Raw genomic sequence first — 20,211 nt, 5'->3', positions numbered from 1 at the left:
TCTTTTTTTTCTTTAGAATCTACTTAGTCGATCTGGCTGAAATTTTATCGGGTCAACTTGCTAGCGTATATATATATATATATATATATATATATATATATATATATATATGAATAAAAAGGAAAAACCTAAAAGAGTAAAAACAAAAATAAAATCAACGTTTCGTCCCCATTTCAGGGGACATCATCAGGATTTCTAGGTGAGGATTTACAGGAAAGACGGTCATATCACATGTTAACAGAAAGAACTAAACTTCTCCTCTTTCGCATGTGATATGACCGTCTTTCCTGTACATCCTCGCCTAGAAATCCTGATGATGTCCCCTGAAATGGGGACGAAACGTTGATTTTATTTTTGTTTTTACTCTTTTAGGTTTTTCCTTTTTATTCACATAACGTCTAAAGCATCGTTTATATTTTGCTTTATTTTATTCATATATATATATATATATATATATATATATATATGTGTGTGTGTGTGTGTGTGTGTGTGTGTATATATATGTGTGTGTGTGTTTATATATATATATATATATATATATACATATATATATGAAAACAATAAGAATGGAAAATGAAGTCACAAAAACTATTTATTGGTAAATATATAATGGTTCATTTATCAATAAGGGTATACCCATTTAGTTGGGAGGATAGAGGGAATCTGTATGCCAAGGCATTTCGAAGCCTAATACTTCTCATCAGAAGAGTAGAGAAGATGCTGGATAACATAATGGGGATGTGACGTCTAGCGTGGGATTCATCAGGAAGGAAATATTGGAGCTTCATATTATCCCGATAAGTCTCTTCTTATAGAATTTAACTTACTCTCTTCTTCTAACTATTATTCTTTTTTTTTCTTTTCTTTTAATTTTTACTCCACCGGGTAAATTATTCTTCGTAATACATAATAATCAATATAGGATTGATTCTATAATAATACATACGCAATCTGCATAAATTAAACTATCATGTTTAAGCGTATTGTATGACCGGGCAATGTCGGGCTGCTGCCTAGTAAGTAGATAAAACTAAATAAAATGTTTGTTGACTAATTTCGCAAATGTATTTCATTTCAAATAATTTATGTCGCTAAAAGTAATCATTGTCTCTGTATGTGGTCATCGACGTCTATCTCCAAAACTCTATAAGATGTGCGTGAACAGACAAACAGACAAACAAGAACCACAACTTTATATATACCGAGTGGCGCTGGGTCGATTAATCGGAATCGGGAATCCGAACAATCGACATTTTTTTGGAGGGGGTATCGGGATCAGCATCTGAATCAGAAAAATGTGTGCCTATTTTCCGATGCCCAAAACGATTCCGTTGATTATCTTTTTTTATTTGATTTTGGTTTAAGAAAAATCTTCCACTGCTGTTAGTAATAATAAAAGAGGAAATATTTATTGATTTAAACTTCCAGTAAAGCTAAAATTTATAGACCACTTCCTCACAAGTGTGTTTTTACGTTTGAGAAAATATATAGACATTTAAGATGTGTTTTTACGGTAATCGGGACAAAATAGACATTTTATAGTTAAAAGTTTAAAGATTTATAAAGAATCGGAATCAGTAATAGTATCGGACTCGGGAATTTAGTACAAAATCGGTAATTGTATTGGAATCGGTAAAAATATTGGAATCGTCCCATCACTAATAGCGAGACATGTTTGAACCACTTTACATTCAAAAATAAAAAAATAAAATAAAATAAATACATATAAACTAAAATAAAAATAAAATGTAACTTCTAAACTCGCTGAAGGTTTAATCGTAGCCCTTCCCTCACACGTCAAACAAACAGTTATTCGTATTGAGACTTTTAACAAATAGGTCTTTGAATCGGCTCATGTTTCATGCCACTGAAACATCAAAAGACATCTCCCATATCCTTCCTCCAGTGAAAAGAAGCAAGACGCTGACGTAATCGGCACGAGAAAAATCACATCCACTCCTAACAAGAGTGGATGGGGTTTTTGCTAACCCTGATGGCGATGGACATAAATGATAACTGTCATGATGTAGAATGTTCTCGTCCGTATAAAATCTTCGCAAAAGAATGTCATCCATGCATTCACCCACCAACCCCACATAACTTCAAAATAAATGCGTGATCATTTCCAGGCAGTAGGGCACCACGAACGTTTGGGAAGCTGACCCTTTTAGTTCGCCATCGCTTAACAAAATTCGCTACTTCAAATACTTGAAACCAAAATATTTAATTTATAAAAGTGAGAATGTGCGTGCGTGTGTGAAGACACTTCTATATAATTAACGATTTTGGACCTACCTATTGAAATTTAGTATATAGGGTATTCAGATACGTGGAAAACGTTTTAATCGGTTTTCATCCGGAAAAAGGGCTGCTAAGGAGTCAAAATTGAAAAATGATACTTGGGAATCGTCGTATTTTTAACTGTTCGTCAACTGTCTCAGGACTGTATATGCACGAATCATTCAAATTATGTTAAGAATAAGTCGGTTTGAAAACACTTTTTAATGATATGTCAAGCTGGCTTATTACTTGACTCACTTTCTAAGGTTTAGGTATCGATCTCAGCTCGAGTATCTTTTTTTTACTTACAAGTATTGAACTGTTTAGAAAAAAACATAATACTCGTATGCACATGTCTTAGTTTCTGTATGTTTTTTTTTTTACTTCATTTGTCTTGAAGGAATTTAACGTACGTTAAATACCGGGCAACGCCGGATACATCTTCTAGTAATTTACGTATTAATAACGCATTACCTTTAACGTGCGTAAGTGTGTCACGATTTTCAGATTATAAGTTATTCGATCGGGAGATCCTATTTATTAAAAGGTGGATAGAAGGTGATAACATACTACAAACATTAAATTAGTATATAGAGACGCTAATTTAATGTTTGTAGTATATTATCACCTTCTATCTTCCTTTTTAATAAATAGGATCTCCCGATCACTGAAGACGTAATGTAAAACAATAAATATATAAATATAAATGATGTCGCTTTTGAGCTGTACGTGAAACTAAAATATGCCTTTTTGGTCTTCTTGTTAGGATGAAAGGATAGTATTTGTTCTGTCTGAAGATGGTATAATAATATTGTGAGGTTTTCATCTGCGCCATATTTCCATGCAATGGAAATATATCAAAGACTCCTAGAAGAATATTGGAGATAAACCGCAATAACCAAATTTATTCTCACACTACATTAACAAGATTACTTAGATAAATTCTTTTACACTTTTAACAAGAGGATTACAATAATATCGCAGGATCTTCATTCAAGTTGAACATCGACCGAATGCTCAGCAGAAATATATTACATAAAAAAGATGCCGCAGAATAATTTCCACATGTCCTGCTAGTAATATAATTCACTGAAAATGGTCGAGTATCGCCCGAAATATTTGATTTATATTGTTTTAATTTATTTTTAAAAATATCTTAGCATTGGATGAGACTTTTAAATGATTTCGGAGCTTCTTCGTTATTAGAGCGAAAGTTAAAAATCAAAATATTAAATTTCAAGTAAAACCAATTGTATCTACTTTATTGCCATGTCACAGTAATGAACATATCCAAAAATTACGAAAAACGAGAAGGTAGAAAAAAATTATTAATAAAAATTTCAATGATAATTAACCAAAATTGAGTTTTGCTAAATTAACCTAAGATTTCAGAAAATTGTTACGAATCGAACTCTCCGGTTGCTTTGTTTCTTTTTTCATTTTTTTTTTTTTTGCTTTTTTTTTTTTAGTAAAACACAATGTTTGCTAATTTTCTTCGAAAACTATTTTCATTAATAAGAAGTACTTGCTTTCGTTAGGTGTATCAGAATTTTTGTAGGAATTTTTGACACCCCTAACACAAAACTGCGAATAAAATATAAAAAACTCGTAATTTCTCTTTTTAAAGTGGGTTGTTTATTTTCTTTATGGATGATACTTCCAAAATAAACTATTAAAGTTGTTTTAAAGTAATAGAATTTTTTTTTATTAAAAAAAAAAAAAAAAAAAAAACAGTAGTGAAATTAATTGAATTTTACGAGCTCAGTATTTTTCAATTTTTAAACTTTAAAAAATCTATCAAAATTTTTCTATTGGTTCAATTTTTACGATATTTTCAGAGTCAATGTGAAATTTTATGCTCTTTCCAATAAAACGATCATAATATTTTAGACAAAGGTTTTTCTTTAATTCACGCCCCCCCCCATTTTCAAGTGTCTATTAAAAAGTAAATAATTAATTTACTCACCAAAGTTTTATATATCACAAATTGAAGATAAAAGATCAATAAATAATATATTCGTACTTAAAACAAAAAAGTAGTGTTTTTTAGAAATTTACCTCTAAAGTCCGAAGTTTAAAACCTTTTTTTTTAAACCACGTTGTTTGTTTTTTCTTTTGTTATTTTTTTTAAATGAAACCTTAGTCCTTGCTCCTTTAATTGAAAAAGAAATTAGAGCTTGAATTACATTTTTCGAGTAGTTATAAGCTTTGAAAGACAGGAGGTCAGATGATTTCACGCCTCCCATTTTGAAATGTCTATTAAAAAGTAATTAATTACTTTACTCACCAAAGTGTTATTTATCACAAATTGAAGATAAATGATCAATAAATAATATATTCAAATTTAAAACAAAAAAGTAGTGTTTTTTTTTAGAAATTTACCTGTAAAGTCCGAAGTTTAAAACCTTTTTTTTTTTAAAGAAAAACACGTCGTTTGTTTTTTTTTAATGAAACCCTGGTCCTTGCTCCTTTAATTGAAAAAGAAATTAGGGCTTGAATTACATTTTTCTAGGAGTTATAAGCTTGGAAAGACAGGGTCGAATTATTCATTATTTTTCACGAAATTTCTGACACACCTACTGCTTCGTTAATGTTTTCAATGTAACAATCTTTTTATGTTTTTTTTTGTTTTTTTTTTTGAAGTATAGAAATATCGTATCTATTGCAATTACACACACGGGCTAGCATCATCTCTACACATTTATTTTACAAGAGAGTTACTGCTTATCAAAGCCCGAAAACCACTTGAGGATAAGAGGCATTGAGTGTTAGATTCTTCGGAGTATTGTTCTTATACTGAGTTTGATTTTCACAACATTCGCTCGACCTTCTTCAAGTGTATCTCATCGGGTGTCATTCTGTCGAACTAAGAATTTTGCACGGAATTTTGCACGGAACTTTTTATTTAATCCACGTGAGTAGCATGCTCTCGTTCCATCAGCCACGACTGAGTAGAATGGTAGAATTGTGTTTTGAGTCCCGTTCACACTGAGGATTGAACCAGAAAAATGTAACTTTACAACTGAATTTTACCAAATACTTTATCCACTACGCCACGGGTCCTTGCAGACAAATGAATTTCAGGAGCTTTAAACTTATTTTGTTTCTAGGTGTACATTCGAAATTCCGTTCAAATTCCCGAGTTCGACAGAAAGATTTCCTAGTTCGACAAGATACACACGAAAAAGGTCGGAGGTTTACATTGATCGAAAGGTAGTTTTAGTTGTCTTTAGTTTTACAAATCATTCACATGAGAAAATTGTATAGAATTCATTTTTCCCGACCATTTATCGAATAAAAGATGTGTGTTTATTTTGATGTCGAACACACAAACAGTTGGATCTATTTTGCTTCTTTGCCGTAACGACTTTCTCTCATGGCACAACTTCTTGAACACGTCAGCTTATTTTTAAAACTTTTTGGAGACTTCCTCTTAAATCTAGCTGCTAAATGGAAAATTTCTTTTCTAGCATTCACTTTTCAAATGCTTGCTAGTATTATTTAATATAACATTATTTAGTGGAATTTAGTATTATTTAGTATTATTTAATATAATTTAGCATTATTTAATATAATTGCTTATTATTTCAAATAATTTAGTATAATTTAGTATTATTTAGTATTATTTAGTATAGTTCAGTATAATTTATTATAACTGAGTAAATTTAGTATAATTTGGCGTTATTAAGCATAATATAGTATAATTTATTATTATTAAGTATAATTTAATAATATTAAGAATTATTTAGTATAATCTAGAATTATTTAGTATCATTTAGTAGAAGGATAATTTAGTATTATTTAGTATAATTTAATATTATACACATGTCAATTCTTTTGTAGTTATTCTCAAAATCAACACAGAGACGAATTAATCAACATATAAGTTTTATTTACAATTACACTTTTTATCAATCGACAAAGCGAGAGAGAGAGAGAGAGAGAGAGAGAGAGAGAGAGAGAGAGAGAGAGAGAGAGAGAGGGAGATACGCTAGTTGTATAGGTTGGTTGGTGTGTGGCACGATGACGGACAGATTTCAAAGATGTCAATCACACTCGACTGTTGTCAGTCTTCTCTCTTCTTGTTGTTTATGTTATCTCTTATATAGACATCTATCAACATTCCTGTCAATGTAAATATTTAGATATTAAATCTTCTTTTCTATTTTACATTGTACAATTCATAACCCCCGGCCTGGAATATTGTTCCTGTTCTTTGTTTTTGTGATAATTACAATTCCGATAATTGTGTGGGACACAAGAATGTAAATCACAATCCTTCTTGAATGTGCGTGTGTTCACACCTCTGCTTTGAAATGTGCGTCGCCACGTCTCCATATGCAACATTTCTATACCATTCTAGTCCCTACGTCTAAAATATTGACCATACATTGCCATCGTGCGCACGCCATATGATAGGAGGTCGAATAACCTAAACACTAGTTTCTTTGCCATTCAAGCAGTCATGATTATCGTAGCAAAAAGTAATAATAAATAAAACAAAACACACATATTTTGCTCTAACGTTTCCATATTTTAAAATCTAATGGAAAATTCTGTTTTGCTTTAGTTAGCCACTGTCAAAACTGTGTTCAATCTATCTGACAAATGTTGTATTATTTAATCTATTCGCGCAACTGCCCTCAATTTGGATGCTACTCTCACAATCTTCCGCCCCATGTAACATCCGGCCTTCTTAAGGTGGGTTATGTCGGACTCCGAAATCTTCAGTTTTAACTCTAAGGGAGTATTTTGTCGAACTCTGGAATCTTTTTGTCTTTCTGGAATCTGTACGTAATTTCTAACGGAGCTATAATTTAATCAATGTGGAGGGTAGATTGATCTCGTTCTGTCAGTCATGACCGGGTAGAAGTCTTAAGTAATGCTTAACCATATTCTCAGTATTGAATATTCAACCCCTCGGAAAATGTTACTCAGAACTGGTTTTACTTAGCACCTTATCCGTTGCGTCACGGGTTAATATTACATTGGCAAAAATGGGAACAGTATTTTCTTTCTTTCAAATCATTACATTAATGAACGTTAACATTTTTACTATATATTTCGCTTCATGTGCGCTTCTTCAAGTGCATTATTCATGCTTTTATTCGAATTTAAGTGTTGGTTATTTGTGTATTCTTAATTCACCAATGATTTTTAAATGCGTATAAATTATTTTCGTCAGTATTATTTATTATAAATCTTATAAAATTAAAAAATAAAACCACAGTTTGTTTTCTCTCACATTCTAATTTGTTTTTGCTGTGTTATTTTTTTTTCATTTTGTAATTTCATGTAACCCTACAAGTAACTATTTTGTATTTGTGACATCATATACGAAATAAAAGAAATTTCGAAAATGTCAAATTCTTGTTCATTCGTTCGTGACTTTTGACATGAACACGCCTTAAAAAGTGTTTATAACGTGACTCAAATCAACTACGAAAAGGACCTCGAAAGTTTTCGAACCGGGGGGGGGGGCATATTGCTGGCGTTTTATGGCTTCGCGGGCAAATTTTAAAAATAAATTGATAAAGAAAAACTGAATGAAACAATGTTAACTAAATGAGTGGAGAATTTTCTGTAAAAAAATTAAGATTCGAAAATCTTTTCATCTCTATTATTATTCGTTAGTATAATTAAGTTTAATTTAGTATTATTAAATATAATTAAGTATTATTTAGTATTATTAGGTATTATTTATAATTTAGAATTATATCGTATAATTTAGTATTATTTCGTATAATTTAGTATTATTTAGTATATATTTAGTATAATTTAGTATTATTTAGTATAGTTAAGTCAACTAGGTATTATTTAGTATGATTTAGTTAATTTAACATTCTTTAGTATAATTTAGTATTAATTTATTAGTATTAGTAATTTAGTATTATTTAGTTTTATTAAGTATAATTTATAATTAAGTATAATATAGTATTATTAAGTATTATACAGTATAATTAAGTATAATTTAGTTATATTAAGCATAATTAAGCATAATTTAGTATTATTAAGTAAAATTAAGTATAATTTAGTATAATTTACTATTATTAGGTATGATTTATAATTTTGTATTATGTATAATTTAGTATTATTTCTTATAATTTAGTATTATTTCGTATATATTAGTATAATTTAGTATTATTTAGTATGATTTAGTGATTTTAGTATTATTTAGTATGATTAAGTATAATTTAGTAGTACTTAGTATGATTTAGTATAATTTAATATTATTTAGTATAATTAAATATTATTTAGGATAATTTAGTATAATTTAGCATTTTTTCGTATAATTTAGGATTTTTTAGTATAATTTAGTATTTTTCGTCTAGATTAGTATAATTTAGTATTATTTACTACAATTTAGTATTATTTCGTATAATTTAATATTATTTATTATAATTTGGTATTATATAGTATTATTTAGTATATTTTAATTAATTCAGTATTATTTACTATGATTTAATATGATTTTATTAATTTAGTATTAATTAACATGATTTAGCTTTATTTTGCATACTTCATTATTATTAAGTATAATTTTTTTATTATTTAGTATAATTTTGTAAATTGATTATTATTTAGCATAATTTAGTATAATTTAGTATTATTTAGTATAATTTAGTATTACTTAGTGTAATTTAGTATAATTTAGTATAATTAAGTATTATTTTGTATAATTTAGTATTACTTAGTAATATTTTGTATGATAGTTAATTTCGTATTCTTTAGCATCATTTAATATAATTTAGTATTTTTTAGTACTATTTGATATTATTTAGCATAATCTAATATTATTTAGTATAATTTAGTATTGTTTAATATAGTTTTTATTATTTCGAATAATTTAGTATAATTTTAATATTTTAATATGTATTATTTATGATTATTTAGTATAGTTCAATATAATTTAGCATAATTAAGTAATATTAAGTATAATTTTGCATGAATTAACATCATTTTGTATAATTTAGTATAATTTCTTCTTATTAAGTATAATTTAGTATTATTTAGAATTATTTAATATAATATAGCATCATTAGTATAATTTAGTAGAACTAAGTATAATTTAATATTATTTAGGATAATTTAGTATCATTTAGTTTTATTCAGTATAATTTATTATTGTTTAGTATGATTTAGCAAGTTACTATTATATAGTATAATTTGGTATTATATAGTATAATTTTGTATAATTCAAGGTTATTTAGTATAATTTAGCATTATTTAGTATAATTTAGTATAACTCAGCATAATTTTGTATTATTTAGTATAATTTAATATTATTTAGTTATATTCGGTATTATATATATATATTTAGTAGAATTTAGTATAATTTAGTATTATATAGTATAATTTAGTATATTTCAAGGTTATTTAGTATAATTTAGTATTATTTAGTTATATTCGGTATTATATATATATTTAGTAGAATTTAGTATTATATGGTATTATATAGTATAATTTAGTAATATATAATATAATTTAGTATTTTTAAAAATTATTTAGTATAATTTAGTATTATTTAGTATAGTTTAGTATAACTCAACATAATTTAGTATTATTTAGTATAACTTAATATTATTTAGTTATATTCGGTATTATATAGTATCCCTCTAACCACTTTAACATGCCTGGTTATCTCCCACTCTACCGTAAGGACTCGGACAGACATATGCATGGACTTGGAGTCTATATTCGAAACACCCTCCCCCTAACTAGAGAAATAAAACTAGAATCAGAGGGCCAGGCCTTTATGTGCTTCAGACTAAATATGCAACACAATATTAGCTACTTGTATTTTCTCTACCGCTCTCCCTCAAACCAAGACTGTACCCTAATAAACAAAGTCTCAGACAGCATAGATATAGCACTCTCCCTCGATACTAGCGCACAAATACATGTATTTGGTGACTTCAATGTCCACCACAGTAACTGGCTAGGATTCTCAAATCACACAGACGTAGCTGGTAGCGCAACACATAGCTTCTCTATATCTCATTCCCTATCTCAGTTGGTTACATTTCCGACACGTTTCCCAGACCAGCACGATCAACATGCCTCACTTCTAGATCTCTTTCTGACAACGGTTCCCAATGACTGTACAACAAATGCCCACAGCCCACTCGGGAATGCTGATCACGCTGTGATAATGGTAGAAATCAGCCTAAATTCTCGCCCTAAAACTGAAGACCCCCTACTCAAAACAACGAGGTATTACAAAAAGGCTGATTGGGAAGCCATCAGGGAGCTCATCAGAGATGCCCCATGGCAAAATATCTTTACTCTTCCAGCGGAACAGTGTGCAAATGAGACAACTGAATGGTTCAAAACTGCTATTGAAGCACATGTTCCCGCACGGAAATACTATAGCAAGCCCCACTCTCCCCAATGGTTTACTTCTGCTTGTGCAGCTGCCATTTGTCAAAGGCAGCGTGCGTTCCGCAGATTCAACCTACATACGTCCAGCTCAAATAAACAGAAGTTCATAGAAGCTAGAAATAATTGTAAGAGAGTGATAGACACAGCTAAGACAGATTACTCTGAAACCACCAGAAAGCGCATCGAAGCACAGAAATTAGGAACCCGGGATTTTTGGAAAATCTACAACAGCGTAGTAGTAATAATGGACAGTCAATTATTCCCCCACTAACAAACAATCACGAGGTTGCTTGCACGGCAACTGACAAGGCTAATCTGCTTGCCAGTCGGTTTGCCTCAAACTCCACACTGAACTCGGTACACCACTCACTCCCTGATTTTCCTCTGCGAACAGACGCCACACTTGACGATTTGAAAATCACCCGTTCTCAGGTACATGCTATTATAAAAAACCTAGACACCTCAAAAGCATGTGGACCAGATCTCATCCCGGCTGTGCTATTAAAAAAATTCTCTGCCGAGGTTGCTCCAGTTCTGTCCAAACTTTACAATAAATGCCTTAACGAATCTTGTTTTCCCGACTGCTGGAAAACCGCCTCTGTGGTACCAGTCTTCAAGAATTCTGGTGAAAGAACTGACCCACTAAATTATCGCCCCATTAGCCTCCTCCCGCTTTTCGCCAAAATATTTGAGTCCTTAGTTAATCAAGCCCTAGTCCAGCACCTAACAGCTGCTAAACTCCTGACTGACAAACAATATGGATTCAGGCAAGCCCGTTCAACAGCAGATATCTTAACTGTAGTTTCTGAACGTATATACCGTTCATTGGATAAAACAGGGGAGGGTAGAGCGGTGGCCCTTGATATATCTAAGGCTTATGACAGGGTATGGCACGATGGTCTTCTAAGGAAAATTAGATCATATGGAATCACTGGAAGAATTCATAATGTAATTAAATCCTTCTTAAGTAATAGAAAAATCAAAGTTGTCCTCGACGGACATACATCCAAACAATATGACATAAATGCGGGAGTACCTCAGGGGTCTATCCTTGGACCTCTATTATTCCTGATATTCATAAACGACCTCCCTGATAATATTGTTTCGGAGATGGGTATATTTGCCGATGACACCACTCTCTATAACAGATATGAGAGGAAAACAAATGAACACATATCCAAGAAAATGGCAGAAACACTAGAGGATGACCTCCAATCCGTAGTGGAATGGGGACAAAAATGGTTGGTCACATTCAATGCTGCTAAGACTAAGCTTGTTTCCTTCAATAACTACAAGAAACCTTCTCTACCACCAATAGCAATGGCCAAGAACACATTGCCTGAAAGTACTTCTTTTAAACTCCTCGGCCTAACGTTTATAGGGAATATGAACTGGAATAGATACATTGAGAACATTGCCAAGGCTGCTGCAAGGAAGGTTGGCTCCCTCTACCGTACTAGAAAACTACTTACGCCTGCCAGTATCCTATACCTCTATAAGGCAACCATTCGCCCATGTATGGAGTACTGTTGTCACATCTGGGCTGGTGCATCTGCTGCTTGTCTCTCGCTCCTGGACAGGGTTCAAAAAAGAGTCGCCAACCTGATAGGTCCTGAACTGTCATCTAGGCTTCAACCTCTGTCCCATCGACGAGATGTTGCATCCCTCTGCCTGTTCTACAAATACTTTAATGGTGAATGCTCTGACGAACTGCAAACACTTGTACCTCCCCGACGTAACTACCCCCGACAAACCCGACAAGCTACTAAGTCTCATCCCTTTACAGTAGAGATCCCTAGGTGCAAGAAAGCCTTTTACTCCAATAGTTTCTTCCCCAGAACTGCGGGTCTTTGGAACTCCCTTCCGGGATTCTGCTTTCCCAACTGCAATGATATGCAGAAGTTCAAGTGTAATGTTAACAAACATCTTTCTACTCTTCTCCCTTCATAATGACCCCGCTAATTAATTCCCTAATAGTAGCCCCCTGCTTCAAAGTGGCACTGTGCCTTGTTTGGGGTGAAAATTGAATAAAAAAAAAATAATAATAATTTAGTATAACTTAATATTATTTAGTATGCATTAGTATAAGTTAGTATATGTAGTATAATTTAGTATTATATTATATAATTTAGTATTATTTGGAAGTATGAAATTGATGCATCTGTTGCACATAATTATATAGGAGAAGGCGGAGGAGGCGGAGGAGGCAGGCACAAATATACTACCACAGTGTTTTTATTTAGTAAAAAATAAGCTCTGCGGGATGGATGAAGGATCTTGACGGCCCGGATCTGGCACGTGGTTCGTACTTGAAATATCTCTGGACTACGGTTCACATATACTTGAGGAGATCGAAACTGGTTGGAGTCAGTTAAAGTTACGAAAATGTATGCGAACACCTAGCGATTTACTTATCAACTCACTTATTTTTTGTGGCTACTCGACGCGGACTTCTATTATTGTACCTAGCAGGATAAATCTATTTTATATTTTATATCCATATGTTGTTTTCACTCGACAATACAACAAAATGATGATTTCGTTTACGTTAAAAAACGTTTGCCGGTTTACTTCATCAAGTCATTCAATCAGTTCTGTACAGATGTTGATTATCTGAAAGAGAAAATACAAATGTCTAATGAAAAGTAAATATTATTTACATTTTACACGGAAATATAAAAGATCAGACACCATTTTTTGATTCGAGACAATACGTTGGTGAATACTTAATTGATAATTTTTAAATTCTTCAATATTATCGTTTTATTTACCATTGCAATTTATTTAGGCCAAAAAATATATTTATAAACAATCTTTGTATAATAAGAACAGTTGTTACAAAGTTTTCTTGTCTTAGATATGGAACCTGAATCGTTTAGTGGATGGATAAATGGTTTTGCAATTTATAATTTGCTTTTGGACTTGCAAATCAAAACCCTATTTTCCTTTTTTCGGTGATGATTCTTTAAATACTAGTTTTATTCATTTTTTTCCGGTTGATAAAGTAGGTTTATCATAAGACCCACAAAGAGAAAAAGTGAAAGCCGCATCGTGTGTCGTTCTTCGGGGATTGAACCAGTATCGAGGTCTTGATCATGAGACACCGACTGAGATAGTGTGGCCATGTGGCTCGTATGGAGGACACTAGACTGCCAACTAAATGCAGGAAATCGACCTCGAGGCTGCCCGCTACTTAGATTCAAAGACCAGCTGAAGAAATCTCTAGGTGAGGCCAATATAGATCCAAACACCTTTGAAGCCTCATCGAACAGCAGACATGAATGGAGGAACAGAGGCTAAATGGGTGCAAGCCAATTCGAAGAAAATAGAAGAGCCAATCTAATAACCAAACGGCAACAAAGGGCCTTTAGAGCCAACATACTGCAACCACCCTCCACAACACAACGTGACCAATGCACCCGACTATTCAGAGCTCAAATTGTTTTTTCCAGCCACAAAATGACTCACCATCCTGATAATGACTAAAATTCTTACGAAACTCGAAGCTTTCTCTTTTGCTTCTTTTTTTGTATTGGACTTGGGAACTATGATATTCGGACATGAATGCATGCTGCCGCCTCCGACAACGACGACGACAACGACGAACTCAGAGCATTCAACTTATAAGATAAAATCTTGTCATGTTTTGTGACGATAATTCACTTAATCAAATGAGCATTTCTTTGCATGCCAAATTATCATTGAGATAAAAAGAAGAGCAACCTTTTTTCCGAGCAGAATAAAGTTGACATCGTTTGTATAATTTTACGCGATTAACGAGATTTGTATTTTGTAGAATTGCTAATCATAATTCGAAACTTTTTCAGAATTGGCCTTGTTGTATTTTGGAGAATTGTGGGTACATTTCAATAGTGGGACATTTTACTTTTGTGTGTGTGTGTGTGTGTGTGTGTGTGTGTGTGTGTGTGTGTGTGTGTGTGTGTGCGCGTGTGTGTGTGTGTGTGTGTCGCGTTTTAAACGTTTCACTACTACAGTAGGTATACATTTGAATTAGAGAGTGAAATGTCTCTCCCTTTTCTTTATTAATGACGAATCAAAATCACATAAGATAACAGGATCAAATATTAAAATATTCGAATTGATCGAAAATAAAAAACTTAATTTTTTACAATACAAATCAATATCTGCCTTATACAAGGTGTCCCAAAATGATCTGACATATTTGTAGGTAAAAAAATTAAAAAGCAATTAAAAATAAAGAAAACATTTAAATTTTTTTATAATGTATGTAGAATGCTGTTTTATTTTAATTAGGTCAAAATTCATTCACTCCTGTTTTCTTCCCCAAACCAGACAAAAAAGGAAACTGACGAAATCTACAGCGTCCAAGGTTTCTGATGTAGAGCTTTAATTTGGAGAGGAATGCCGAGAGGGCGGACTTGGCTTTGTTCCCCCACTCTATATCTGTGCCTAAATCAAAACGCGGATTCCATGAACAAAGCTTCTTTCTTAGAACTGCACGCCTGTGGAACTCTGTTCCGTCTGCCTGCTTCCCTCCGGACTACAACTTGGATGTCTTCAAGTCCAATGTTAACAAATTCCTAATGAACCGCCCCCTTAATTAAACACTTCAGCAAATCTCCACACTAACGTAATGTACTTGCAATAACCCTTATCCCTGAGTGGCTTCCGGGCCTTGATAAGTGGTGATCACTGTGTAAAAAAAAAAAAAAAGAAAAAAAGTCTCATCACCTTGCAGCTGCAAATCCACTTCATTGAATTTGGAAAACATTTCAATGAGGTAAGACATATCTGTCTTACTCAATTTCAGTTTGTCGTAACGCTCAGGGTTAGCTTCTCGAAAAAAAGTCAGAACACTGTTAAACAGTGTGTAAAACCTTTATAAACAGCCCTTTTCGACAACCACATAACATCTGTATGGAGAAGCAAACATTGAAAATTGTGTTGTCGATGGATCACACAGTAAACTGTGAGGACTTCAGGAACAGCTTTTTCAAATAACTTAGAAATTGACGGTGGCGACCAACAAATACCATGGAAGGGACCCATCTGTAACACATGCGATTGTGTATGTAAATGGAATGCTTTTCTTCTCGAAATAGTCCTCAACAGCTCGATAACCTGATTCTCCTTTGGTATCTGTTTCAAGGAGACGTGCAAACAATAATTCTTGACACAGCGACCCACTTTTGATGAAGCGTACATACACGAGAAGTAGCGATTCGTTTCCAGAAGAGTGGATTCATCCAATTGCAAACTGAACACAGTTGTCATCATGAGGGTCTCTTCGACATTTTCAGTCGTTTTGTCCACTCTTCGTTGAACTGAGTTGTCACTGAAAGGAATCGATTTTATGACTTATTCAGATTTGTGTAAAACTGTTTTAATAACTTCTTTAACTGCAGGCAGAATCAGTTATTCTCCAATAGTGTGGGACTTGCCAGCTTTCGCTATCAGCAAAGGAATGTTTTAAGAAGCCTTTAGACCGTCATCTGAATTTTTCGATAAGGAAATAAACAAACTCATTGTTTTTCGTTGCAAAAATTGATCTCGAAGAGATTGAAAGAACGCCAGTGTTTGACCAGATTTATCGGGATGAATTTTCTGTAAATGTTCGAAAAGCCTAGACGGCTTCATTAGAAAAGTTTTCTCACAAACCAAACACATGGGTTGTTGTGGATTGGTCGGTGATTGTATGAATCCATACTTCAAGTACTCTACAGAGTATTGCCCACACTTCTTTTTTGGTGCTCCGAGAGTAGCCATGGTTATCCCTGGATAAAATGCAAACTGTTTTAGAGGCTGGAAATGGAATAACGATTAGAAACTACGATTGAGATCAGGCAAAAATGTATGAAGCATGTATAGTTTTAAAAACACAGTTGTATGGAAAGGTGTGAAAGGCTCGATAACTTTTCCCTGGGACAGGTTAATATAAAGATTGGAGAGCTTAAAAGCACCATACATATGTAGGTCATTGTTGTTCAAAAATACGAAACAAATTGAGTGTTGCCAAAAGATGGTTTACATGATTGGCGAAATATTATTACTCAAAAACTATTGTTATTCATCTGATAATTTATTGATATAGGTAGGATTACAAAATGGAAATTAAGAAAATGAAACTCAGAACAGGCTTTCAAACTGGATTATACAGGCACGTATATCTAATCGCAGCGATTGGGAAACGCTTAATCAAATCGCCTCGTTTTTCCGGCCTTTCTGCCGACATTAACCTCACATTTTACTGTAATTGCTCTAACACCTCCTTCACAATTTCAATGCGATCACCTGCCTGTTTACTCGCCAGCACACGCCTGAAAGTTCATATCGCCCTCCGGGTAGCGGTACCGCCCGCTTTGCAAACCACTACTCTAAGGTTTTACTCTATCTTAGGGAATACCCAAAAATCACAAGGAGCAATGTCTGGACTATAAGGAGGATGAGGATCTGTCGTGATGTCCATCTTGGTCAAATAATCTGTAACAAGGATGGAGTACCCTTGGGACAAACTTTGCACAAATCTTCTGCATCTTCAGTTCCTCGCGAATAAGTGTGTGTACAGTTCCCACACTGACATCAAACTGTGCACTTATTGTCTTTATAGACACACAACGGTCCTTATCCATGAAATTCTTTATTTGGCCAATCAACTCCGATGTTCTGATTTTCTTACTTCTCCCACACCGCTCATCATCCCTCACACAGTCCCGACCTTCCTTGAATCTCTTATGTCACTCAAAAACTAATGCTCGATATATGGAAGATGATCCAAAAGCAGTCTGAAGCATTCCATACGTTTCTGTGGCATTTTCTAAGTTTAGAAGAGAATCTTATTGCATATCATTCTTCTAAATTGTCCTCACGTCCAGATTGCACTTTTAAAATTCACCAACTGTGACAATCAAGCTTTAGTAGGGTTTATTCCAATTCCTACTGTTTATTTGAACGCGAAACCATAAACATTGGTCAGTTATCTCATAAGATGTATAGCAATAACATACTGAATTTTCAAGCGTCTATGATAATTTTAAATGCCTGTACAAAAAAGTCTGGAAACTTATTGAAGGCACCTCGTATATAAAATGAAAGAAATGCAAATGATAGTTCCTGGTCTACCGATTAAGTCGTTACAATGAAATGCCTTCTCCTTTTCTTTATTTATGAATAATCAAAATCAAATTAACGATCAGGATTAAATATTAAAATATTAAAATCGATAGGAAATAAAAAAAAATTGTAACAACAGAAATCAATATCTTCCTTATATGACTGACGAAATATATTTCATTATATAGAATGTAAAAAAAAACATTACAAATTACAGAGGAAAAGCTAAATAAACTAAAGAAATATAAATGATAGCACTTTACTTATCGACTAAATTTTTACAGTCGTGCTACTCTAAATGGGGAGAATCTTTATGATCTGCTCTATTGAAGAATGGTTTCCTTCGTTGTTAAGTATATTTCTTTCCGGTGAAATTTTTTAAGCAAATGTGAATGAAGAGGTTAAAGATAATTGTTATGAAGAAACCAATCCTTTACTTCAAAACTAAAGAAATATAAATGACAGCACTTTACTTATCGACTAAATTTTTACAGTACAGTCGTGCTACTCTAAATGGGGAGAATCTTTATGATCTGCTCTATTGAAGAATGGTTTCCTTCGTTGTTAAGTATATTTCTTTCCGGTGAAATTTTTTAAGCAAATGTGAATGAAGAGGTTAAAGATAATTGTTATGAAGAAACCAATCCTTTACTTCCAAATTTTGGGTCAAATTTGACAAAAGTGTTAACAATGTGAGAGGATGAAGCGTTATTGTTGGCTCGATTGAATTTATTGTTGGAATTCTAACAAGTTGTTAAGTAGGACATGATCGGTCGAGTGAGTTTTCTATGGTAATGAGGAAATCGCAAATAACCCGCGATCAGTTGGGTGTGACCGACAACATTCCACTTCATCAGTTAATTCAATTGGTGTCGACTCGTCTAGATTAGTTTCAAATAAAAAACTACTTCGCAAACAAAACAAAAAAAAAAAAAAAAAAACGAACACGAAAAACAGTGTTCATGAAAAATGATTACATTTAATTGTACCTTTTTATATTTCGACATTAATATAAAGTTAGGTATGCGTAGATGTATTTCGATGCATAGGATTCACTCCTAAACTAATTAACCGATCATTATGAATCTTAGCACATAATTGATATGCGTAAAGGGTACAAATGTGAGCTATATTTATTTTTTTTTTTACAAAGGTGTCACCATATATCAAGGCCCGAGGGCCACTCGGGGATAAGGGTTAATGAATGTACTGTAGTCGATGGGGTAATATTGTAGTAATCGTTAGCAGTGGAAATTTGGTAAACTGGATTACTTAAGGAGACGGATGATCAAGAACTTGTTTATGTTAGATGTAAAGACGGCCATATTGTAGTCAGAAAGCTTTGTATATGAAATCTACATTTAGGTTTAGACACAGATAAAGAGTGGGGTAAATTATTGATAGTGGCTTGAGTGTTTTTTGTGAAAGTTTGGCGATGGGTTTCCTTAGTTTTATGCCGAGGGATAAAGAGAGGTTGGAAGCCTTACCTTTCAATACCTTTCAATACCTTTCACTCCTAGTTTTGTAAAATTTTAACAATCACTTTAGTAAAAATGCTAAAATTTCATTTTCTTCTTTTTTTCAGAGTTATAAAGGGTTTTAGGGGGCATGATATTTACACAATTTGCTATTTGAAAATTCAAATATTTCAGATTTACATTAAATTTGATCCTGGATCATTAAACACCAATTAAGCAGATTACCAACATTTGAATTTCTTAAGTTGAATGCTTACATTCGATACATTTTTCGGATCATGTAATGGACTTTAACCAAAATTAGAATAAGAATTGTAAACATAACATTTTTATGGGTCTTCAGCCGGATAAAATTGTTTTTAAGGGTCAAACATGGGTCAAAATTGAATAAATCGTTGAACATTTTGTACATTCATCTTTGTTTACTTTTAAATTTGAATTTTCAATGACTTTATATGCGTGTCAGGTAACGTCATCAGCTTTTAATGCTATACATATATATATATATATATATATGTATATATATATAATATTTTATTTATTTTTATTATTTTTAAAACAGTAATCTACGTACACGTATTATTTTAAAACAGTAATCTACGTGCACGCGTGTTTCAAGGCAACTACCTCATCATCTATTTAACCGTACGAGTGGCGTGCAATAAGTAATGCCCTTACCCACTTCCAGTTGTATTATCTAGCTGAAATTTTGCATGTGCAATGATTTATATCTCTACAGGTTATGTGACAAATTACAGCTCTGAACTAATTGTGGTTTCTGTTTTACAGGTGTTTGAACTGAGTCAGGTGTGAAATGGAACCTGTTGAGTGTCGAGCAGTGATCCGGTTTTTGTATTTGAAAGGACGCACACCACAGGAGACTTTTGATGAAATGAAAGTAAATTATAGTGATAATGCCCCATCATATGACCTTGTAAAACGCTGGCATCGTGAATTCAAACCTGGCCGGAAGTCTGTG

At 32.7% G+C, this 20,211-nt stretch overlaps 1 protein-coding gene across 1 annotated transcript; it reads right to left on the bottom strand.

Annotated features, from left to right (window-relative positions):
- Nucleotides 1–16,113: 16,113 nt before the first annotated feature.
- LOC145291588 (protein FAM200B-like) lies at nucleotides 16,114–16,410 on the bottom strand. The gene has a single exon (XM_080137665.1). The coding sequence runs from the start codon at nucleotides 16,408–16,410 to the stop codon at nucleotides 16,114–16,116; it is 297 nt and encodes a 98-aa protein (XP_079993791.1).
- Nucleotides 16,411–20,211: the final 3,801 nt, after the last annotated feature.

This window comes from Euprymna scolopes, chromosome 12, assembly GCF_053919585.1.
Source record: "Euprymna scolopes isolate OS-2025 chromosome 12, ASM5391958v1, whole genome shotgun sequence".
Lineage (NCBI taxonomy): Eukaryota > Metazoa > Mollusca > Cephalopoda > Sepiida > Sepiolidae > Euprymna > Euprymna scolopes.
The sequence above is the reverse complement of the archived record's forward strand: the minus strand, read 5'-3'. Positions and strand labels throughout refer to the sequence as shown.